We start from the raw sequence: 25,939 nt of genomic DNA on the forward strand, positions 1-25,939 counted from the left end.
TTCCCAATCTGTTTTCTTCCCTTCCTTCTCTTCCAAATTATTAATGTTTTGTTGGAGTTTTCCACAAGCGTGAGCCACTGACAATGAAGTATAGTATATATATATATCTATATACCTACACACACAAGTGAAGATGTTGTAATGTGATGACCATTGGTGACGTGATGGATCAAATGGCCTCCTTTAGCGCCATAACAATTCTGTGATGTTTGACTTGGGAGGACAACTTGAAGGAAATGATGGTGCAGTGGTTAGCATTGCTGCCTCACAGCACCAGGGACCCAGCTTCAATTCCAGCTGTTTGTGCGGAGTTTACATGTTTTTCCTGTATATGGTGGCTTTCTCCAAGTGTCCGGTTACACCTCACAGGCCATAGATGTGAGGGTTAGGTTGATTGGCCATGTTAAATTGCCCCTTAGCAGGGTAAGTACATGGAGTTGCAGAGATAGGGCCTGGGTGGGATTGGTGCAGACTCGATGGGCCAAGAGGCCTCCTCCTACATTGTAGGGATTATGTGAAATATGTAAAATGTTGCTCTTCCTGCAGTTCGAGGTAGTAGAGGTACAGTTTGAGAGGTGCTGCCATCGAAGTCTTGGTGAGTGGTTGCATTGCATCTGATAGAAAGGAAACAATCCAGCCATTGTACGTCAGTAACAGAGGGATGGTTACTTAACTAGTAAGTGAATTGCTGAATAAAAGGCACTTGAAGCAGTAGTTATATATCCACCTTGCAAGATGTTAGCTTACAACATTCGAGTGGGAGGGAACAGGGAAAAAGGTATAAAGGCTAGGGGCAATCTAAAAAAGGTCTTTAAAATTACGAAATGATCTAATGCACTTGGAAATAAGAAAAAAACTCATGACATTACAATACAATAGAGCAAGAAATCTCACAGAGAATTTAGAAGAACCTTCTTTGCACAGAAAGTGGTGAGAATGTGCAACTTGATGTTGTATAGAGGTGTTTGGCATAACAAGGGTTAATATGGGACAGAAACAATACTGCCCATAGTACGATGTAGAGAGTCACATGATAGTGCACTGATTATGGTAATAGTCTAGCAGAATCCAGCATGGAGACAGTACCGAGTTTCAGCTATAGATTGGAGATATTTATACAGTTACATAGGACCTGAATCTCGGTCCTGCCCGCTCATACGCGAATCCAAATAGGGCCAGAGAATCATGGGGGAGGGGACATAGAGTGGTTAACGCCAGCAAGAACCAACCCCCAATGTCATCTGGTTCATGCCCAGCAAGGGTGTGAACCAGATTAGCACATTCGAATAATTATTTAAATATACACGGTGGGTTTGGAGGCAGATTCTCCTGGCTCCTTCAACGCTCCTACTCTTGGTAACAGCGGGAACCTGGAGCCGGTCACTACTCGTCTCCACAGAGAGCAGTTGTGATGGTCATGCAGGGGCATCGGAGACTGTCGAAGCCCCTGGTGGTCGGGGAAATGGCTGGGTAGTGTCCTGGCACTGCCCATGACACTCTGGCAGTGCCAACCAAGCAAACTGCCAGAGTGCTAAGTCAGCAGTGCCAAATGAGGGCTCCTGAAGTGTGGAGGGGGGAGGGGTGATCCTGAAAGGGGCGGGGGGGGGGGCTTCTGGCAACCCCGCAGCAGAATGTCTCTCACTTGTGGTGGAGCGGGGGTGGTGTGTGTGGGGGGATGTTGCTGCCAGTCAGTGGGTGAGGATGTCCTAGCCAGTGAGCTGAGATGGGGGTGGAGTGTGTAAGGTTCTCTGGAGATTGGGATGCCCTTTAAAAAGGGTGCCCCGATATCTCAGGAGCTGGCCTTGCCCCTCAGGTCCCCAGTGAGGGTGAAACGTAAACTGAATCACTCCAAACCACCTAGCGGGAATCTCACCCGCTTTCCCATTGGGGACAGACCCGAGAAATTGTTTGGGAGAAATCTGCACTGAATGTTCAACCACACAAACCTCCAGATGTCTTACTCTAAACAAACTCTTACAACGTGTAGCAGCTAATGACAGCACACAGAACCCCAAGCATGGAGAACCAGACGGCACAGATTGTGTGATTTGCAAAAGAAGTAAGTGTGATGCGAGAGAAATCATTTTCACAGCGAGTGGTTGGGGTCTGGAATACTCTGTCTGGAAGTGTGGTGAAGGCAGGTTCAATCGAGGCACTCAAGAGGGTGTTAGGTGATTATTTGAATAGGAACAATGTGCAGGGGGTATGGGGAAAAGGCACTAAGTCATAATGCTGTGTAGACTCGATGGACCAAATGGCCTCACTCTGTGCCGTAACAATACAATGATTCTGTTATTCACTCTAAGTGCAGGAAGGTGGTTCATAACAGTCCCTGGTACATTCACAGATTAAAAAGTGGGATAAGGGAGAGAAGGAAGTACACAGTAAAGACCACAGGCGGTGCTGTATTAAACCTGTATCACTGCAATATAAACAGACAGTGCTGTGTTAAACCTGTATCACTGCAATACAACAGACAGTGCTGTGTTAAACCTGTATCGCTGCAATACAACAGACAGTGCTGTGTTAAACCTGTATCACTGCAATACAACAGACAGTGCTGTGTTAAACCTGTATCGCTGCAATACAACAGACAGTGCTGTGTTAAACCTGTATCGCTGCAATACAACAGACAGTGCTGTGTTAAACCTGTATCACTGCAATACAACAGACAGTGCTGTGTTAAACCTGTATCGCTGCAATACAACAGACAGTGCTGTGTTAAACCTGTATCGCTGCAATATAACAGGCAGTGTTGTATTATACCAGTATCACTGCAATATAACAGGCTGTGCCGTGTTAAACTAGTATCACTGCAACATAACAGATGGCGCTGTATTAAACCTGTATCACTGCAATATAAGGCAGTGCTGTATTAAACCTGTATTGCTGCAACAAAACAGGTGATGCCGAGTCAAATGTATATCGCTGCAATATAACAGACAATTCTGTATTATACCTCTATCACTGCAATATAATAGATGGGGTTCTATTAAACCTGTATCGCTGCAATATAACAGACAGTGCTGTGTTAAACCTGTATCGCTGCAATATAACAGACAATGCTGTGTTAAACCTGTATCGCTGCAATATAACAGACAGTGCTGTGTTAAACCTGTATCGCTGCAATATAACAGACAATGCTGTGTTAAACCTGTATCGCTGCAGTATAACAGGCAGCGCTGTGTTAAACCTGTATCGCTGCAATATAACAGGCAGCGCTGTGTTAAACCTGTATTGCTGCAATATAGTAAAAAGTCTGACAACACCAGGTTTTAGTCCAACCTATTTATTTGATAATATACTCGCAAGCTTTCGAGGGGTTACCCTCTTCGTCAGGTGAAGAGGGTAACCCCTCGAAAGCTTGCGAGTATATTATCAAATAAATAGGTTGGACTAAAACCTGGTGTTGTCAGACTTTTTACTGTGTTTACGCCAGTCCAACGCCGGCATACCCACATCATTGCTGCAATATAACAGACAGTGCTGTGTTAAACCTGTATTGCTGCAATATAACAGAAGGTGCTGTGTTAAACCTGTATCACTGCAATATAAGACGGTGCTGTAATAAAGCTGTATCACTGCAATATAACAGATGGTGCTGTGTTAAACTGTATCACTGCAATATAACAGGCAATGTTGTATTAAAGCCGTATCACTACAATATAACAGATGATGCTGTATTAAACCTGTATTGCTGCAACATAACAAATGGTGCTGTGTTAAACCTGTATCGCTGCAATATAACAGATGGTGCCGTGTTAAACCTGTATCACTGCAATATAACAGAAGGTGCTGTGTTAAACCTGTATTGCTGCAATATAACAGGCGGTGCTGGGATAAACCTGTATCGCTGCAATATAACAAGCAGTACCGTGTTAAACATATATTGCTGCAATATAATAGCCGGTGCTGTGTTAAACCTTATTTGCTGAAATATAGCAGGCAGTGCTGTATTATACCTGTGTCACTGCAATATAACAGGCGGTGCCATGTTAAACTTGTATCACTGCAATATAACATGTGGTACTGTATTAAACCTGTATCACCGCAATATAACAGGTGGTAGGTAACGTGTTAAACTTGTATCACTGCAATATAACAGGCGGTGCCATGTTAAACCTGTATCACTGCAATATAACAGGCAGTGCTGTATTATACCTGTGACATTGCAATATAACAGGCGGTGCTGTATTAAACCTGTATCGCTGCAATATAATAGGCGGTGCCATGTTAAACTTGTATCACTGCAATATAACATGTGGTACTGTATTAAACCTGTATCACTGCAATATAACAGGCGGTAGGTGACGTGTTAAATCTGTATCACTGCAATATAACAGGCGGTGCTGTGTTAAACCTGTATCACTGCAATATAATAGGTAGTGCTGTATTAAACCTGTATCTCTGCAATATAATAGGCAGTGCTGTATTAAATCTGTATCTCTGCAATATAACAGACGATGCTGTATTAAACCTGTATCACTGCAATATAACAGACAGTCCCATGTTAAACCTGTATTGCTGCAATATAAGACGGTGCTGTATTAAATCTGTATCGCTGCAATATAATATGCGGTACTGTGTTAAACCTGTATCACTGCAGTATAATAGATGCTGCTGTATTAAATCTATATCGCTGCAATATAACAGACGGTGCTGTATTAAATCTGTATTGCTGCAATAAAACAGACGGTGCTGTATTAAACCCGTATGGCTGCAATATAACAGAGGGTGCTGTATTAAACCTGTATCGCTGCAACATGACAGATGGTGCTCTATTAAACCTGTATCACTGCAACATAACAGGCAGTGCCGAGGTAAACTTGAATCACTGCAATATAACAGGCAGTGCCATGTTAATCCTGTATCGCTGTAATACAACAGGCAGTGCTATATTAAACCTGTATGACTGCAATATAACAGGCAGTACTGTATTAAACCTGTATGGCTATAATATAACAGAGGGTGCTGTATTAAACCTGTATCGCTGCATTATGACAGATGGTGCTGTATTAAACTGTATCACTGCAATATAATAAGCAGTGCGAGGTAAACTTGTATCGCTGCAATATAACAGGCAGTGCCATGTTAATCCTGTATCGCTGTAATACAACAGGCAGTGCGATATTAAACCTGTATGACTGTAATATGCTCTATTAAACCCATATGGCTGCAATAAAGCAGAGGGTGCTGTATTAAACCTGTATTGTTGCAATATAACAGAAGGTGCTATATTAAACCTGTTTCACTGTAATATAACAGGCAGTGCCATGTTAAACCTGTATTGCTGCAATATAGCAGGCGATGCTGTGTTAAACCTATATCACTGCAATATAACAGGCGGTTGGTGGTTGTAATGGTTCGCTGCCGAATTTATCAGTCCATTAAAGAACTTTGAATCTGGGCAGCCTGGTAAGTTATCATGTTGAAAGTTGTGGCCCACAAGCAGTCAGGAGGATGACTTTCTGCCAGCCGTCTGCTTCTCTCCTGTTTGCCTGTTTGCTGTATTAAGGTCAATCCTCCATACCAGTGGTTTCAAATTTTCCAAATAGTGGCATTTTCACTGTCTTACCATTACTGTCTTATCACTTCCATTGAAAGGCAAGGTTATCCAAAGCATTCCTTGTTCCTTGTTGCCAGTGTAATAACTCAGGAAGCCCGACTGGAAAGGAATGGTATCTATCGTTAAACATAAAATAAAGTCTGTGGCGTACATACACAACTGCCACCTTTCTTTTATTTTGAAACAATTTATTTAAATCCATTTCAATTATCCAAATACATTATAAATTACAATACATTGTCGTCCCAGTCCATTTTAGCAACCTGTCTGAAATAGATACTACTCTAACATGGTTTAGAATTAAGTATTAACAAGCTGGTACAATCGGTTCATTTCCTTATCAATGAAGTTGAGGGGATGGCCAATCCCCCATGAACCATCATCACAAACTGCCACAATCACAAAATCATGATAACCCCATTAACATGGCAAAGAGTCAGCACCAGCCTCTGTTCAACAAAGGTTAAGAGCTTGACTGCTTTTACCCAATGATAAATTATTAAAACAACAAGCTGGTATAATCACAATGTCAGCAGCAAATGTACTTTGTACAATGAAAACAGTTCATATTCTTGTACGTTAATTAAGCCAAAGGGCTTTGCCTTCCAGTGTTACATATTCCAGGGTTTCACCTTCTAGGATACACAAATCCCAGACTGGACAACAGTTATGTAGACCCTTCCCAGCATCTACCTTATAAAGGGCTCCACTTGGGCAGGCTGTTACCGGGGGAACTCGTATTCAATAACCCCCACAGGGAGATCAGTTAGAGATTAGAGCTCATGGGGATTATCACAGGAGATAATAGAGTATGAAAGTAAAACCGCAGGGAACATAGAAACTGACTGTAAAATCTTTACTTAATACGTGAAGAGAAAAAGGTTAGTAAAGATAAATGTCAAAACCAAAGGAATTATAATGGGGAACAATGAAATGGCAAAAGAATTGAACATATATTTTAGTTTTGTCTTCACCAAAGAGGGCATAAATACTTTCCCAGAAATGTTAGGAAACAAGGGCTTAGTGAATGGGCAGAGTTGAAGGAAATCAGTACTGGTAAGAAAATGGTGCTGAGGCAATTAATGGGGTTAAAGGTTGATAAATCACCAGGATCTGAAACTCTACATCTCAGAATATTAAGGAAGTGGCTTTGGAAATATTGGGTGCATTGGTATTCATCTTCCAAAATTCTATATACTCTGGAGCACTTCCTATAGATTGGAGGGTGGCAAATGTATCTGCCCCCCACTCCTCCACCCGCCCATGTGAAAAAGCAGGTAGAGGAAAATGAAAGAATTACAGTCAGTTAGCCTGACATCAGCAGTGGTGAAGGTGCTAGAGTTTATTAGATGAGATAATAGAACATTTGGAAAGCATTATCAGAACTATCAAAGCCAGCACAGGTTTAGAACATAAGAACATAAGAAATAGGAGCAGGAGTAGGCTATCTAGCCCTTCGAACCTGCCCCGCCATTCAATAAGATCATGGCTGATCTGTCGTGTCTCAGTTCCACATTCCCGCCCTCTCCCCATAACCCTTAATCCCCTCGCTTATCAAAAACCTATCAACCCGCGTCTTAAAAATATTTAGTGAGGCAGCCTCCACCACTTCAACGGGCAGAGAATTCCAGAGATTCACCACCCTTTGAGTGAAGAAGTTCCTCCTCAATTCCGTTCTAAACCGCCCCCCTTTTATCTTGAGGCTGTGCCCCCTAGTCCTACTGTCCTTTCTGAGCGGGAAGAGTCTCTCCACCTCTATCCTATCCATCCCATTCATCATCTTATACGTCTCAATGAGATCTCCCCTCATTCTTCTGAACTCTAACGAGTACAAGCCTAGTTTATTCAGCCTCTCCTCATAGCTCAACCCCCTCAACTCCAGTATCAGCCTAGTAAACCTCCTCTGCACTCCCTCCAAGGCCAAAATATCCTTGCGTAAGTGCGGCGACCAAAACTGCACACAGTACTCCAGCTGCGGCCTCACCAATGCCCTATACAGCTGCAGCAAGACCTCCCTACTTTTATAATCAATCCCCCTCGCTATGAAGGCCAGCATCCCATTAGCCTTCCTGATCACCTGCTACACCTGCAGGCTGGGTTTTTGCGACTCATGCACAAGGACCCCGAGGTCCCTCTGCACCGTCGCCTGCTGCAGTTTTTCGCCACGTAAGTAATAGTCCTTCCTACCATTATTCCTACCAAAGTGGACCACCTCGCACTTGCCAACATTAAATTCCATTTGCCAGTTCCTGGCCCATTCGCCCAGCCTATCTAGATCCTTCTGCAGACTCTCCACACCCTCCGCGCAATTTGCTGTTCCACCAATCTTGGTGTCATCAGCAAATTTCGACGCCATACACTCGGTTCCCTCCTCCAGATCATCTATATAAATGGTAAATAGCTGAGGCCCCAGCACCGACCCCTGGGGCACTCCACTAGTCACCAACTGCCAATCCGAATAGCCCCCTTTAACCCACATTCGACATCCAATCCTCTATCCACGCTAACATCCTGCCCCCAACTCCATGCCCCCTTACCTTCTGCAATAACCTCCTGTGAGGTACCTTGTCAAACACCTTCTGAAAATCAAGAAAGACCACATCCACCGGCTCTCTTCTATCCACCGCCCTAGACACATCCTCATAGACCTCCAATAAATTTGTCAGACACGACTTCCCCTTAACGAAACCGTGCTGCATCTGCTCTATCAAGCAATTCCCCCCAAGATGCCTTGCTATTTCCTCCTTGATGACGGATTCTAACATTTTGCCTACAACAGACATTAAACTAACCGGCCTATAATTCCCTGCCTTTTGCCTGCCACCCTTCTTAAACAACGGCGTAACATTAGCCTTTTTCCAATCTTCATGAAAGGCAAATCATGCTTAAGAACATAAGAAATAGGAGCAGGAGTAGGCCATCTAGCCCTTCGAGCCTGCCCCGCCATTCAATAAGATCATGGCTGATCTGTCGTGGCTCAGTTCCACATTCCCGCCCTCTCCCCATAACCCTTAATCCCCTCTCTTATCAAAAACATCTACTGGAGTTTTTTGAGGATGTGACAACGAGAATAGATAAGGGAGGACCAGTGGTGTATTTGGGCTTTTAGAAGGTTTTGATAATGTCCCTCATAAGAGGTTCGTGGGAAAACTGAAGCACTTGGGTTTAGAGGAAATGTAGTGACATAGATCGAGAATTGGTTAGCAGACAGGAAACAGATTGGGAATTGTGCTATATTGGAAATATGCTGTAGTTAGGATATGAAGAATTAATATAACACATTGTTATTTACAGGAGTGTGTTGTCTTCCAGCTGCCTCTTCTCTGCCTGTTCCCTGTGATGTCACTTCTGGTGAATACATTAACAGTATGGAGCTTCTGTCATCAGATGAAGATTAATATACAAACATAACAGGAGTAAAACTAAAGGGGTCTTTTTCCGAGTGGCAGGGATCAGTGCTTGGGCTCCAGCTCACAATGTATATAAATGACATGGATAGAACATAGAACACTACAGCACAAACAGGCCCTTCGGCCCACGAGTTGCACCGATCACATCAACACCTACCAACCCATAGACCTACCTATAACCCCCAATCCCATTAAATCCCATATACTCATCCAGAAGTCTTTTAAAAGACCCCAGCGAGTTCGCCTCCACCACCACTGATGACAGCTGATTCCATTCACTCACCACCCTCTGAGTGAAAAACTTACCTCTAACATCACTTCTGTACTTGCCTCCCCGCACCTTAAATCTGTGTCCTCTCGTAGCAACCATTTCAACCCGGGGAAATAGCCTCTGAGAATCCACCCTATCTATTCCTCTCAACATTTTATAAACTTCTATCAGGTCACCTCTCAACCTTCGTCTCTCCAGGGAGAAGAGTCCCAGCTCACTCAACCTAACTTCATAAGGCATGCCTCCCAGTCCAGGCAACATCCTTGTAAATCTCCTCTGTGCCCTTTCAATAGCTTCTACGTCCTTCCTATAGTGAGGTGAGGATGAAGGAACTAAATGCATAAAGTTATACCTTTATAAATCATAGTCCTATGATTTATAGGACCAAAAATCATAGTTAAAAATCGATGATCAGTCAATAATGTGAAATGACAACTCTATAAATAATGATGAAACATTCATACACCAATTATGCTCAATTCTTTTCCTAGCTAAAGATAGTTAGATTCAGCACTAATCAGAATATGTGAACAAAAGCTAGTTGTTGTTCTCCAGAAGGTATAGTATGTGAAACGACTCCCCTTACTCCTTAAAGTGAAGTGATGCAAGCAAGCAGTAATGGTAGCTTTAGATTAAAATAAACCAACATTTCAGACTTCTGCAAAGCATCTTTCACATTCTTGTATACGCTTTCATAATCTATTGTCCAGTCCCATAACTGTTTCACACACAGCTAAATTATTGAAGCCATTGCTTAATTTACTAAATTAGGAACAATTTTGCCGTAATAATTTACTAATTCTAGAAATGACTTCAATTGTATCACATTCGTCTGACATGGTGCTTCTAAAGTAGCCTCCATCTTTTTGGGTGCTTTATGTAGGCCTTCACTATCAACAAAACTGAAACACTGAACCAATGTCTGGAAAAAGTCACACTTTTCTTTCTTGATACGCAGACCATGTGCTTCAAGATGTTCCAATGTTACTTCTAAATTATTGAAGTGGTCTTGTTCACTGAACCTTGTAATTAGAATACCATCCAAGTAACATTGTACACCAGAGAGACCACTTAAAATCTGGTCCATTAATCTTTCGAATAGGACTGGTAAACATGTTATTCCAAAAGGTAATATTTTTATAATGGAAAAGACCTTTATGACTAATGATGGTAGATTCCATAGCTATATTCACCTGTAAATATGTTTGTGAAAGGCAATCTTGCTGATAGCCCCGCAAACAAATCTTCAATTAAAGGAAGTGGATATTGATTCGCACACAATGCTGGATTTATGATTGTTTTAAAATGACCAGAAACACAAACTGAACAATCTGGTTTGATGACAGGGGGTAAGCTCAGTCACTCATTGTAACTAGCTGTAATACACCAGTGTTAACAAGTCTTACTAATTCTGCTTTGGCCTTGGGAAGAATAGCATATGGCACCACTCCTGCTTTGAGACTTTTTGTTTGACTATTACGCTTTATCTTCAGTTTCACTTGAACTCTCTTCATTGAGCCAAGTATCTCTTTGAATATACTCTTGTGTTTGCCCACAAGGTGCTGTAGGTCTGGTTTAACATTGGCCAGTCTGTTGACAGAACTCCGGTTAAGCTTTATCTTCTCCAACCATTGCCTCCTAAATACAGCTGGAAAATTACCACAGACCATATGGAAAGGCAACTCTGCTGTTTGTCAGATCAACTCTACGTTGACTATGGTGTTAACTTTTAACAGCTCGATCTATTCTGTGTGTCCTTAAAATCACAAACTGGCTTTAAACAAAGATGCTTCAATTTTTGTTGTTATGTAGTCTCAGAAATAAAGATACAGCAGCGTCACTATCGACCTTCATTCTAATCCACCTGGAATCTAGTGATTCACCCTGTATGGATAAGATGTTTAACTGGAGCTCTTCATTGTATTTCTGGACATTCTCTTCTTCACACTCCTAATACTTTTTTTTCCATGCTGCAAACTCTTTTTGAAGAACTCAACTTGCTGTTCTTCTTGAAGATACCCAGATTCTTCTTCTGAATATTTTTCTCAAAGAAAGCAATGTGACCATTTTGTCACAATTCTTGTATGACTATTCTTGCTCCAGCATTCGCACACTGAATAGCCCATCTGGCACATCTGTAACATGCTTGTTTCTATTTTGACCTATGATGGGCAGTTCCCAACGTGTGGATCTTCAATTCTCCACTAAATTGTGAAGCCTCTTTAGCAGCCGGTTCCACTGGCACTGCGATTTCTACTGCTATTTTGAAAGTCAAAACATGTTCAGTAAGCAATTTTCTTTCAATGGATCGTTTTGGACACCACAAACTAGCCGATCGTGAAGAGAATCCTCTAACGACTCACCAGACTCACAATGTATTTCCAGCTTTTTACAGTTGACACAAACTGAGCAATTTTTTCACCTTCCACTTGATTCCTTCAATGGAACCTGAACTGGTCATGATGATCAATGGCTTTGGATAGTAATGCTCTTCAAAGAAAAGTCATTGTCAGTTTTGCTTCCTGGCTTTGCTGGATGAACCAAGTTCTAGTGCAAATTGTAGGTTTTACTTCCAATTGTACTGAGCCAATTGTCAACCAAGTGTGGTACCATGGTCCCTCCCCCAACTGGGGGGAAAAACCATGGTACCACACCTGACTGACAATTACACAACTCACCATGGGCAGCACAGTGGCACAGCGGATCCAGGTTCGATTCCCAGCTAGGTTCACTGTCTGTGTGGAGTTTGCACATTCTCCCTGTGGGTTTCCTCCGAGTGCTCCAATTTCCTCCTATGGTCCAAAGGTGTGTGGGTTAGGTGGATTGGCCATGATAAATTGCCCCTTAGTGTCTGGGGGATTGGCTAGGGTAAATGTCTGGATTATAGGGATAGGGCCTGGATGAGATTGTGGTTAGTGCAGACTTGATGGGCTGAATGGCCTCCTTCTGCTGTGTAGGATTCCATCATAAAAAGGAGACATAGACAGGAGGAGATGTGAAATAGGTTCTATTTACATTTGTGAACATGATATACTTGTTCGGAACACCCATGCTCCTAAATTAACTTTCCTGACCCTACTGTTACATCTTGGTGCATCACTGACATCCACAGTGGAGGTGGATGTAGCCTGCTGGCTGCTAAGCCCTGTTGTCTATGATGGCTTTGGTGGCATCCTCTGGAGAGCTGAGACCCGGAGGACCCCGGCATGCTTTGGGTCTCCATGATAGGGCCATGGTTCTCCTGGAGAACTGGAGCTCATGGGATGACAAGAAGACGAGAATGGGATCAGTCGGACCATCTCAGAGTCACCTGGGTGGATGGTCCCGGGGTGTCGAGCTACTAGCTTCCCTTCCTATGGGTGCCTGAGGGCCCCTGGCTGACTGCTTGAGAAGAAGAGGCAGGGAGTGAGTCTAGGTGTCCTGACCCCAACCCTTCACATAACACTGATGGATGCCAACAAGGGCTGCAGTGATGGAGTGCAGCCCCTGCATCAGTAAAGGGTCTATGTCTTGGACTAAGGTCTTTACAGCAGCCGCCATCCTGCTAGTGTTGACCTCGCTTGTTGACATGCTGGTGATATCACCTCAGGTTGAAGTCGAATAGACTTGTCCATCATACATTGCAACCTGAGAGTACAGCTAACGTTCCTTCCTTTCTGAGATCGTTTTTGTGTGGGTTGCAAGGTTGCTTTAGAGCTGATCGCATGATTTGATGGCAATGTCATTAGGGTGCATGCTCAAGCTGCTGTTTTACTTTCAGTTCCGTACTTTGATGCAGAGCAGAGAGCAGCTCTTCAATAAAACCTGTTGTGGGCTTATTTGAATCTACATGTGCAAACCAAGTCTTTTCTTTCTGCGTAAAACCCACAACCCCTAACATAGTTCAGACGTTACAGAAAGAAAACTGGCGATGAGTCAGAGTTTTGTTTCATCAAGAAAAGATCCTAAGAGTAAAATTGTGGCTCCTCACACTTCAAATATTAAAAGCTGGGAAAAAGGAACAACAGGATTAAAGATTAAATACCAGTGAAGGAAGACTCAAGTCAGAAGTGGTTTTCAAACAGGGGGTGAGATTCCAGGCAGTATCTGGCATATTTGAAAAGAGTGGATGCTTTGCTGTATGGATGGGGCCATTTGATGTTAACAGTCTCCATGGTAAAAAGGGGAGTACTGGGAAAACAGTAGAAAAATAGATCATTTTGAGTTGCTAGTGCTCAGAACAGAAATAGTGGGGCAATTAGGATCCATGGTTCAATGAAGAAAATGTATCATGGAGTTCACATGCTGAGTTTTCAGTACTTTGTACAAGCGAATAAAATAGAAAACGAGTTGCTCAGAACAGCTGTTGCTGTCTTGGGTCTGTCCGATCTGTAGTTCATTTCCACACCACCAGAGTGGAGACCTCTTTTCCAGATCAGTCTCAACATCAGTGATGTCTCAACTTTAATGTCAGGTGTGATTGTGGAACAAACCTTGTTCACATGCTTTGTAGGGTCATGTCATCGTTATTCTGTGAACGTGTAAGATTGAGACAGGGGTGACCAATCTCATCTTTGGTTTGATTTGATTTATTATTGTCACATGTGTTAGTATACAATGAGAAGTATTGTTTCTTGCGCGCTATACAGACTGTTCACAGAGAAGGAAAGGAGAAGATGCAAAATGTAGTGTTACAAACGTAGCTAGTGTAGAGAAAGATCAACTTAGTGTAAGGTAAGTCCACTCAAAAGTCTCACAGTAGCAGGGAAGAAGCTGTTCTTGAGTAAGTTGGTACTTGATCTCAGACTTGTGTTTCTTTTTCCTGATGGAAGGTGGTGGAAGAAAGAATGTCCAGGGTGCGTGGGGTCCTTATTTATGCTGGTTGCTTTTCTGAGGCAGTGGAAATTGTAAATAGCATCAATGGATGGGAGGCTGGTTTGAGTGATGGACTCAGCTTCGTTTATGATGCTTTGTAGTTTCTTGCGGTCTTGGTCAGAGCAAGAGCCATACCAAGCTGTGATACATCTGGAAAGGATGCTTTCAATGCATTCTTAAAAGGTGTGGTGTACAAAGGGAGATGTGTTAACACACGGAGAAGGGTCGTAAAATGTGCAAATCCATGTGCTCTCTGTCAATGTGTTTTCGTTCTACAATCCCACAGTCAGAGCCTGTGTGTGCTCCTGTCTGCCAACCACCCTTACAACTTTCCGAGTATACATATACTAAGTTCTCCAATAAGAGGGAACACTTTGCCAGGTCACGGTATCGAAGGTCTACTCCTCTCAGCAAAATTATTGCCCTGGCACCCAAACCTACAACCATGAGTGTTTCTCAACCCGTACTTGTCTGAATTGCAGCAAAAAGACTCTCGTCACAGTGCTGTGTGTCCCATCACAAACACTCACTGAGACGTGTGATATTAATTGCAAATGCTGGTTTGAGCTTTAGTGCATGCTCTGGAAACACAATAGCTTTAGCTGATTTGGAGGGGGCAATGGGACAGGAGTGAGAATGTACTGAAGTTGGAGTTTGCTCTTTATTAGCTAACTTGAAGGTTAGCTTAGTCAAAAGAAAAAGGATGCATACAATAGGTCTAGGCATCTAAAAACGACAAATCCTTGACGAATATAGTGTGGAATTAGGAGGGCTAGAAGAAAATGTGAAATGTCTTTAGCAAACAGGGTCAAGACTTCTTATGCATAGGAGCAAGAGGGTAACAAGAGAAAGAGTAGGCCCACTCAAAGACCATGGAAGGAAGTTATGTATAGAGACAGGAAATGGGTGAGATCCTTAATGAGTACTTTGCACCGGTGTCCACCAAGGAAAAGGATATGACAGTTGAGGTCAGGGAGAGGTGTGTGAACGCTCTAGAGATTGTCAATATATTGAAGGAGGGAGTGTTGAGTATCCTAAATTGCATTATGGTAGACAAGTCTCCAGGGCTGGATGAGATCTATCCCAGGTTACTGCGAGAGGCAAGGTAAGAAATAGCTGAGGACTTAACAGATACCTTCACACACTCTTTGACCACAGGTGAGGTTTTAGGAGGATTGGAGAATAGCCAGTGTAATCCCTTGTTTAAGAAAGGAAGCAGGGAGAATCCAGCAAATTATAGGCCAGTGAGCCTGCCATCAGTATTGGGAAAGCGTCTGGAGAAGATACTGAGGGACAGGATATGTGCACATTTGGAGGAAAATGGACTAGTTAGTGACAGGGAGCATGGTTTTGTATAGGGACTGACATGTCTCAACAACTTGATTGAATTTTTTGAAGAAGTGACAAAAAAAAATGATGAGGGCAGGGCTGTGGATGCAGTTCATATAGACTTTAGTCAGGCGTTTGACAAGGTCCCACATGGGAGACTGGTCCAAAAACTAAAATCACACGGGATTCGGGGTGGGCTGGTCAAATGGATACACAACTGGCTTGATTATAGAAGACAGAGAGTAGCGATGAAGGGTGTTTTTCAGAATGAAGATCTGTAGCTAGTGGTGTTCTGCAGGGATCTCTGTTGTTTGTAGTATATATAAATGATCTGGATGAAAAGGTAGGTGATCTGATTAGTGAGTTTGCAGAAGACACAAAGATTGGTGGAGTTGCTGAGAGTGCCAGGATTGTCAGAGAATACAACAGGATATGGATAGATTGGAGAATTGGGCACAGAAATGGCAGATGGAGTTTAATCTAGACAAATGTGAGATGATCCATTTTGGAGGATCAAATTTAGGTTATCAATTATGCTATAAATGGCAGAACCCTTCGGAACATTAACATACAGAGGGATCTGGGCATACAGGTCCACAGTTCCCCAAAAGGGGCGACACAGGTGGCCAAGGTGATTAAGAAGGCATTTGACCTGCTTGTCTTCATCAGCCGGGGCATTAAGTACAGGAGTTAGGAAATCATGTTGTAGCTTTACAAAACTTTGGTTAGGCCCCATTTGGAGTATTGTGTGCAGTTCTGGTCACCACACTGCCAGAAGGATGTGGAAGCTTTGGAGACAGTGCAAAGATGGTTCACCAAAGGGCTTTGGCTATGAGGAAAGGTTGAATAAACTAGGATTGTTTTCACTGGAAAGACAGAGACTGAGGAGAGACCTAATAGAGGTCTACAAAATTATGGGAGGCACAGACAGCATGGATAGTCAGAGGCTTTTTCCAAGGATGGAAGCGTCAATTACAAGAGGGCACAGGTTCAAGGTGACAGGGATAAAATTTAAGGGAGGTGTGCATGGAAAGTGGTGGGTGCTGGAATGCGCTGCCAGAGGAGATGGTGGAAGCAGGCACATTAGCAACATTTAAGAGGCATCTGGATGGGTACATGAATAGGGAGGATAGAGGCATACAGACCTAATAAGGGCAGGAGATTTTTCTTTTAGTTGGGGCATTATGATTGGCACACATTTGGAAGGCTGAAGGATCTGTCCCTGTGCTGTACTTTCCTTTGTTCTTTCTTTCATGGTATTTGAGCATTTTGGAGTTCACATGGGCCAGGGCTGGCCATGAGGCTACAATGTGTGCCTAAACTAGGAGGTATTTTAATGTCCAGCAATGCAAATGGCTGAAGTTCATCATCTTCGGGTGGTCCATATGCACAGCAAGGAGAGGTACATCCCTAACTGACAGCGCTGCTATCCAAAGATAGTACAGGAAATTGGGCATCTTATAGATAGGGCGCAGATCAATCCTGATCTTCTTGAATTGAAGTAAACGTTAGGATTAACTAGTCTATTTCTATTCCTCCAGTTTCTGTGATTCCTATGAAAGGTGTGAATATTGTCAAAGATATTCTCAGAATAGAGCCAAGTGTCTCAAAAACTGAGAAAGAAAAATCTAAAATAAATATATCACCTTTAAATGGCCTGAGGTCACCCCAAAATACTAAATATAGCCAATATACTGAAGTATATGCCGTCAATCTTGTAACGCAATTGATTCACAGGAATCCCCCAATGACAACAGTGAGATAATGCCAAATGCTACCAGAAAACTAGCTTTTAGCTTCACTAATGTGTACAGGAAGTAAAGATAACTGCTAAACAAGCAAATGACCTATCGAAATCAAGGAAGGAAGGTCTGCATTTGTGTATCACCTTTGGCAGAACGTCATGCTCCCGCACTATGGATATTTCAGTCTGGATGGGGGAATGTGTGTGAAATTGAAGGGATGGGATTCCCTCTGGGTTCCTGCCTGCACCAACCACAGGGCAATTTTATGCTGGAACGTGAATTGTCTCGGGTTTTTTATTTTTTTTATTCATCACAACTAAGGCTTACATTAACACTGCAATGAAGTTATCGTGAAATTCCCCTAGTCGCCATCCGGTATCTGTTTGGACCAATGTACATAACCAGTACATCTTTCAGACTCTGGCAGGAAACCAGAGCACCTGGAGGAAACCCATGCAGACACGGGGAGAACGTGCAGACTCCGCACAGACCCAAGCTGGGATTTGAACCCAGGTCCCTGGCACTGTGAGGCAGCAGTGCTAACCTCTGTGCCACCGTACTGCCCCATTAGCCACTTCAGGGCAGTTTCCCACACATCCCAATTCTTAGCCTGGCAGGAGGATTAAACTTTCACTGGGGAAGCCTGAAAGAAAACAGTTCCATCTCAGCGAATGTGGGGATGCACCTTTATCAGAAGCCCCCTTTGAAGTCAGATGCTGATTCCTCCCCCACTAAGGTCCGGATTTCCACCCATCACTACCCCAGCCTCTACCTGAATTGCCCCTTCCCTCCTCTCGAACTTACCTGAGCCCCCGCATCCTGGACTTGGACCCCAGCATCCTCCTGCATTTCTCCTTCGGTCCACCGTAGTGACATTGCTGCAGGGATCAGATTGGCTGGCAGCTCTGTAAGGAGGGGCTTCCTCCCAGGTCAGAGGCAGATATCCCTCCTGTAGCCACTTAGCATTCATTCTGCAGGGCAGTCAGTGGGGTGGGGGGGGGGGCGTAGAATCTTACCAAAATAATTCTAAATACTGAACAAGCAATAAAACGGGAGGATTTCAGACTGATCTATTGGCAAATTGAAAAATGCATTATGGCATTTAGACAAAAAAAGTGCCAGGATGAGATTCTTGCCAGTAGGGGGTGAGACAGAGCCTAAACTCTCTGGAATCTGACTGCCCTGATCTCTCAGTGCACTGCGCTCACCTGTACTGGGAGACCCCCTGTCACTGTCCAGCTCCCAACCCCACGGACATTGGGAACTGCCGCCAATTGCTCCCTGTGCGGGTCTCCGACCTCCGCCTGACCACAGACATCACCCTACTCCAGCCCCTGCTGATTGTCACCCTGGCTGATCAACCCCCCATCCTGATCACCACCCCGACCAGTCAACCCCCTCCCCCACACTGCACAAGTCTCCCTTTCCCTCCCCTCAATGGAGCTCCCATCCTGCCGCCTCCTCCCAACATGGCCCTGCCCCTGTTTGGGCCCCCAGACCCTATCCTCTTGGCACTGTCCCGTGGATAGCGCCAGGGTGTTGGGCAGGCAGTACCAAACCCAGCCCTGGCCATCCAAGGGGCTTCAATGTCCTTCAGTCCCACCGGCGAGATTGTTATGACTAGTTCCTGATGATGGGGACCACATGTGATCATCACTGGTGAGGCCCTCAACCAGTGAGCAGGTAAGGACAAGTGAGCCCAGACAATCGCATCCATGACTCACTAATGATATTTAAATTAAGTAATGAACATTGAAATTGTCTTCGGACCCTTAATAGGCAAAAAGCTGATTTTGCCAATAAAACAGTGCCGGTAGGATCAGGAGACGCAAGAAACCAGCCACACACCCAATTATGTAGCTCACATCCTGCTCACCACTCCGATCGACCAGTGGAAGGACTGGTAAGATCGCTCCCAGAATCTCTCTGGATGGCGAGAAGCGAAACCATGCCATCTCAAAAATTCAAGCCCATATCTCATCTTTCAGAAACATCTCAGGTGCAAGGCCTAGTAATGAAGTACAATCAACTGTTTTATGTCTATTCATTCAATAGCCTAGTTCTGCAGAGCAAGATCTCATGGACAGCAGTATTTTTGTTGATGTTATTTGTATTATGCTCCCAGCTAATGGTTAATAAAGGCTAAGTCGGATCCTAAAGTGAAATCCTAGATAGATCCTAACATTGTTTTTTTAGAAATCTGGGAGGAAAGTTACTGAACAAATTCACAGGAGTCTGCTGAAGAATTTTCCACAGAAAGAGTAAAATATTTATTAAGAAAGATGAACTATATTCCACCAGAAAAATAGATTGGAGGGATTGCAATACAAATACATAAAGTGCTTCCAATTTGCACTATTCCTTTACCCCAGCAATATCTTTACAGGCACATGAACAGTGAACGGTTACCACTAGCTAAATACATGAAGGTTTCTTGCTTGGGACTGGCACAGTTTCAAACTATTTTTCTTCAGTGATTTCCTGAGCATTCGCTCAATGCTTTTCACCCAACTCGTATCTCTCTTTGGGACAGCCAAGAAATCCACTCTCAACTCAGCCTTCCAGTAACACCTCTGCTGAACAGGAACTTTACTGAGTTCTTTAACTGACTATTCAGTCAGCCACTGTCCCAATAGCCTTGTGATGTTTCTCTTCTCAAAGAGCTGAAAACTCCTGTCTTCACAATCCGACACACACTCAACTCCCTCTGCTGTCTTATCTCTGCCCGTGTCCCTAGATCGCTGTTGCTCAGCAACAGTAAGATTTTTTTCTACTTTATATTGTCCTCCCCACAATCACTAAACTCTAAAGCCATCTCTTTCCCTTCAGGGGTTGTAAATATACACATACACACACACAAACAGACCAATAACCTGACCTGGGTGGTATGATGGCGCAGAGGTTAGCACTGCTGCCTTACAGCCATGAAGTGGAGTTGCCGGCATTGGACTGGAGTGGGCACAGTAAGAAGTCTCACAACACCAGGTTAAAATCCAATAGTTTTATTTGGAATCATGAGCTTTTGGAGCACTGCTCCTTCATCACATCCCTCCCTCAATTAACAAAGCACTGAAATCACACAACTGATGAAGTTCAAACTTTCACAATCAAATATGGATGGCAGGTAGCAACATTGAAGGGCACTGCACTGGACCGGATCTTGGTGCAGAGATGCTGGAACTTATTGGAGATGCTTCAGGAGCACAAGCATCTCCTGGTGCTGACGTTTTGCACTTTCCAGAAGCGTTGGTGGATCAACACAATTCTACATGCTCTGGTAACTATCTTAGCTATCTATTTCTTAATTAAAGGCAGATCCGCAGTTTCCATGCTTGGAAAACCTTCTTGGACCATATAAAGTCAAGTTGGGTTTCTCCTAATCTCCACTGACATTGCACGGCAGATGGCAAGTAACAGGGAAACGTGAAAGAGTTGTCTGAATGGTTTTGTAATTTGTGTATTATGAGGAGACTTTCTAAAGTCAAAACAAGTGATTCAGATCAAATCTGATCATTTTTTGTTTTAAACAAAAGAAGAAAAAGTAACAATTAAAATATAATAATATCTTTACGCAGTTACCAGTACTTTAGAAACATTGGCATAAATAAACCCAGAGCTAAACCCCATTTTGATGAAGTCCTTAAAGATTTTCTAATCTATAAAATTCCACCAACATTACCAGAAAATGGTCTGCTCTAGGCTGGTCTTTAAGGGTGACAACAAACTGGTGTTCACAGATCTGACTTCATTCACACTCTGTCTTGTTCAAGATCCCATCAGCCACCTCAGACAGTTGTCAATGTTTTTCCTCTTTGATCATACCCTCTGTGGTTTTCTATGATCCTCCAGAAGTATCTTTTCCTAGGATTGCATCCTTTCTTTTACTTCATGGTTACTATATTTTAAAGGTAAACTTGCACTATTTTGCCTCATCTATCTGCAATCTTCCAATTGTATATGATCCTTTTTGAAGTACAACAGTCAACTTCAAACCACTTCTTTTATTTGCATGTCTACATCAACGGGGACGAAGTAGAAAAGGTCAAGAGCTTCAAGTTTCTATGTCACCAACAACCTGTCCCGGTCCTCCCATGCCGACACTATAGTAAAGAAAGCCCACCAACGCCTCTACTTTCTCAGAAGACTAAGGAAATTTGGCAGGTCAGATATGACTCTCACCAACATTTACAGATACGCCATAGAAAGCATTCTTTCTGGTTGTATCAGAGCTTGATACGTCTCCTGCTCTGCCCACCGCAAGGAACTACAAAAGGTTGTGAACGTAGTCCAATCCATCATGCAAACCAACCTCCCATCCATTGACGGTGTCTACACTTCCCGCTGCCTCGGCAAAGCAGCCAACATAATTAAGGACCCCTCACACCCCGAACATTCTCTCTTCCACCTTCTTCCTTCGGGAAAAAGATACAAAAGTCTGAGGTCATGTACCAACCGACTCAAGATCAACTTCTTCCCTGCTGCTGTCGGACTTTTGAATGGACCCATCTCGCATTAAGTTGATCTTTTTCTACACTCTAGCTATGACTACATTCTGCACTCTCCCCTTTCCTTCTCTATGAACGGTATGCTTTGTCTGTATAGCATGCAAGAAAGAATACTTTTCACTGTATATTAATACATGTGACAATAATAAATCAAGTCAAATATATAAATTTCAAGCTCTCTTGGCTCCCTGTTCAGTACCATAGAGTCATAGAATCATAGAGTCACAGAGGTTTACAGCATGGAAACAGGCCCTTCGGCCCAATTTGTCCATGCTGCCCTTTTTTTAAATCCCAAAGCTAATCCCAATTGCTCACATTTGGCCCATATCCCTCTATACCCATCTTACCCATGTAATTATCTCAATGCTTTTTAAATGACAAGACTGTGCCCACCTCTACTAATACATGTGGCAGCTTGTTCCAGACACTCACCACCCTCTGTGTGAAAAAATTGCCCCTCTGGACACTTTTGTATCTCTCCCCACTCACCTTAAACCTATGCCCTCTAGTTTTAGACTCCCCTACCTTTGGGAAAAGATATTGACTCTCTAGCTGATCTGTGCCCCTCATTATTTTATAGACCTCTATAAGCTCACCCTTCAGCCTTTTACGCTCCAGAGGAAAAAAGTCCCAGACTATCCAGCCTCTCCTTATAACTCAATCCATCAAGTCCCAGTAGCATCCTAGTAAATCTTTTCTGCACTCTTTCTCATTTAATAATATCCTTTCTATAATAGGGTGACCAGAACTGTACACAGTATTCCATGTGTGGCCTTACCAATGTCTTGTACAACTTAAACAAGACGTCCCAACTCCTGTATTCAATGTTCTGACTGATGAAACCAAGCATGCTGAATGCCTTCTTCACCACTCTGTCCACCGGTGACTCCACCTTCAAGGAGCTATGAACCTGCGTCCCTAGATCTCTTTGTTCTGTAACTCTCCCCAACGCCCTACCATTAACTGAGTAAATCCTGCCCTGGTTCAATCTACCAAAATGCATCACCTTGCATTTATCTAAATTAAACTTCATCTGCCATTTGTCAGCCCACTATGTCAAACCATTTGCCTTAGCACCCTCTGTTGAAGTCTGGTCTTTGCAGTCTATCTGTCTCCAATTCAGTTAAACTAGACATACCCACATAAGCTTGTTTTCCCATACACAATGGTGATATTGCTAAAAAGAAATAACAGCGCTCTCATCTTCCTGTCAGTGTACTGTTCCACCCTGGCTGAGGGTGGAATTGCCCCAATCTAACACAGAAGAAACGGAAGAGTGCCTGGTGCGAACATGCTATCTTGCTGTGATGGTACAGTCAAAAGACGGACACCAACTAGTCATTCGGAACGTGGACTGAAAGTTTCACAATTCCCTTCCATCTTGAACCAGGCAGGAACGGTCTTTGACAAGCAGATCCTTCTTGGCAAAGTTTAAGTTTATTTATTAGTGTCACAAGTAGGCTTACATTAACACTGCAATTAAGTTACTGTGAGAATCCCCTTGTCGCCACACTCTGGCGCCTGTTCGGGTTCACTGAGGGAGAATTTAGCATGGCCAATGCACTGAACCAGCACATCTTTTGGACTGTGGGAGGAAACCAGAGCATCCAGAGGAAACCCACGCAGACACAGGGAGAACGTGCAGACTCCACACAGACAGTGACCCAAACTGGGAATCAAACCTGGGTCCCTGGTGCTATGAGGCAGCAGTGCTAACCCTGTGTTCCCAAAGATTTCTGACACAGGTAAAGACTATCACGAACAATGAGAATCGCCCCTTGTCTCTGTGTTACTGTTGGATGTAGTCAGGGAAAAGTCTACAATCCCTCAGATGCAGGACAGATCGGTTCCCGAAGCCATCTGTTTGATGCGTGGGTAATGATACACACTCAGGATGGAGCTCAATGGCTAGTTATTTCAATGCACTGGAGTGGTTTCTAATACACAGTTTAATTAAATTTAGATATCTGTGATAAGGTAATTTTCTTTCTTTGTATTGTTGTGGTTCATTTATATGTACTTTGTTAATGAATGAGCAATGTACCTGAAATTGATTTCCATGTGGACAGTGAACTGAATTACACCCAGACAGCAGCAGCTGAAAGGAAGAGGATGGCAGAATTGTTAATAATACTGAAGCAGATGACTCCACTTCACAAACTCTTATTCCACTGTCTCTGAAGGTTGGTGAAAAGCAGTAACTTTTATTTCCAATAGAGGCTGAAGAAACTGCACTCAGCAAATCACCGCAGGATTCCCGACAGTCACTGTAAAGGGAGATTTTACATTTATATAACGCCTTTCTCAATGTCCCTAAGTCCTTTATAGTCCATTATGAAGTGTATTGCTGTTGCGATTATGGAAACGTAGCTAACCCACACACAGAAGATTCTTACCAACAACAGTGAGTTGCATAACAATATTACCGGTTTCATGGCCTCACTGGCACTGAGGAGAACTCTTCTTCAATTAATCACAGAATCTTTTCCATCTTCACGGAAGTTCATCCTAGTTAGCAAATACAGTATTGGACCTAACTGTCAGCCCAGATTGATGAGCTTAAATACCAGAGGTGTTTAAACCTACAGTCTTTGACTATAGTGTCAATGGCGGGGGGGGGGGGGGGGGGGGGGGGTGGTGGTGGAGGAGGAGCACAGTGGCACAGTGGTTTGCACTGCTGCCTCACAGCACCAGGAACCCGGGTTCAAATCCTAGCTTAGGTTACTGTCTGTGTGGAGTCTGCACATTCTTCCGGTGTCTGTGTGGGTTTCCTCTGGGTGCTCTGGTTTCCTCCCACAGTCTGAAAGACTTTCTGGCTAGGTGTATTGGCTATGCTAAATTCTCCCTCAGTGCACCTGAACAGGCGCCGGAGTGTGACTAGGGGATTTTCACACTAACTTCATTACAGTGAATGTAAGCCTACTTGTGACACTAATAAATAAACTTAAACTTTCTTAGTCAAATTCTGGGAACATCTTTCAAATATCACAATCCAAATGCTCAAACAGTGAAAGGAGAAGCAGTAATGTCACACTGTCCTGAAGCTGGAAATACAGAAACCCTCTGAACTGCAGACTTTACTGATACCAGTGATTGCATAGGGAATGATCTCAAACATGTACTTGCCGTTTGTCTAAAAGCCACCTTGCACACGGTTCCAACTTGGAGTAATCCTTTTACAAGCTTGGCGGTGCAACGTTTATATAACAGTGTGTCATACATTTCCCCATAACATTTATATAACCTCGAGATGCACAAGCAGGGTTCCTCACCGTGCAAAATGGATGCAGAATTTTAACAATAACTGTAGAATAATTTATATTTTGATGCGTGGCATTGCAAATAATGAACAGATCATGGGACGCAGTGCAAACATAACCTTGCCTGGCCCAGACAAGTTATGGAGGAGAACTTACCCTGGTCCGCAGTGAAAACACACAGCAAGACTTCAGCGCACAGGATCAAAGTGGTTGATTGAAGGTGCCAGGAAGTCCCAGATGTAACTGGGCTGCGAGAAGTCATCCCATAATACATGTTTCAGTAGCAGCAGAGAGCCTCAATTAAACTGCAAGTTGCAGAGAGAAAATATCATCAATAATACAACAGCATTATCCCATATCCCTGTTATTAAACGGGTCAGAGATTATCCAAATCGCTGCTATTAAACGGGACAGAGATTATCCATGTCCCTGCTATTAAACAGGTCAGAGATTATCCATATCGCTGCTATTAAATGGGACAGAGATTATCCATGTCCCTGCTATTAAACGGGTCAGAGATTATCCATATCGCTGCTATTAAACAGGAAAGATTTCCAGCATTCACTGGGCACAGTGCTGCTACCGATTTCTGTATAAACTGTGCAGCCCATTCATTCTCTAATCACACAAACCATTCTGTTCACAGCACTCACTCATTCATATCTTTACCCAGGCATTTATAGACAGAGAGTATTACACTGAATTAGATAAGGATTAGTATTCTCCGGGGAGACAGTAGAGTTGAATATGAGATGCTGCGTGCTGTGCTGGGACATTCCTCAGCATACCTGCATTGACCGCCACTTCCGCGGTGAACCTCAGAGCGCTCCCTCCCCCTCCCCAACCGGGACTCTGATTGACAGCGTAGCCCCGCCCCACCGACTGATTGACAGCTCAGCCCCGCCCCTGATTGACAGCCCCCGCCCCACCGACTGATTGACAGCTCAGCCCCAAGCCGACTGCCCAGCCCCACTGACTGATTGACAGCTCAACCCCGCC

General features: G+C 43.5%; 1 protein-coding gene across 1 annotated transcript in view; it reads right to left on the reverse strand.

Annotated features, from left to right (window-relative positions):
* LOC145339841 (sushi domain-containing protein 4-like) overlaps positions 1-25,331 on the reverse strand; it is a gene marked incomplete at its 3' end in the record, with an annotated part of 57,236 nt that extends 31,905 nt beyond the window's left edge. The window contains exon 1 of the mRNA XM_080184373.1: positions 25,097-25,331. Coding sequence (XP_080040499.1) covers positions 25,097-25,214 — 118 coding nt within the window. The remainder of the gene's footprint in view (positions 1-25,096) is intronic.
* Between the last annotated feature and the right edge of the window lie 608 nt (positions 25,332-25,939).

Source organism: Carcharhinus amblyrhynchos, unplaced genomic scaffold (genome assembly GCF_965287045.1).
Source record: "Carcharhinus amblyrhynchos unplaced genomic scaffold, sCarAmb.v2.hapA scaffold_702, whole genome shotgun sequence".
Classification (NCBI taxonomy): domain Eukaryota; kingdom Metazoa; phylum Chordata; class Chondrichthyes; order Carcharhiniformes; family Carcharhinidae; genus Carcharhinus; species Carcharhinus amblyrhynchos.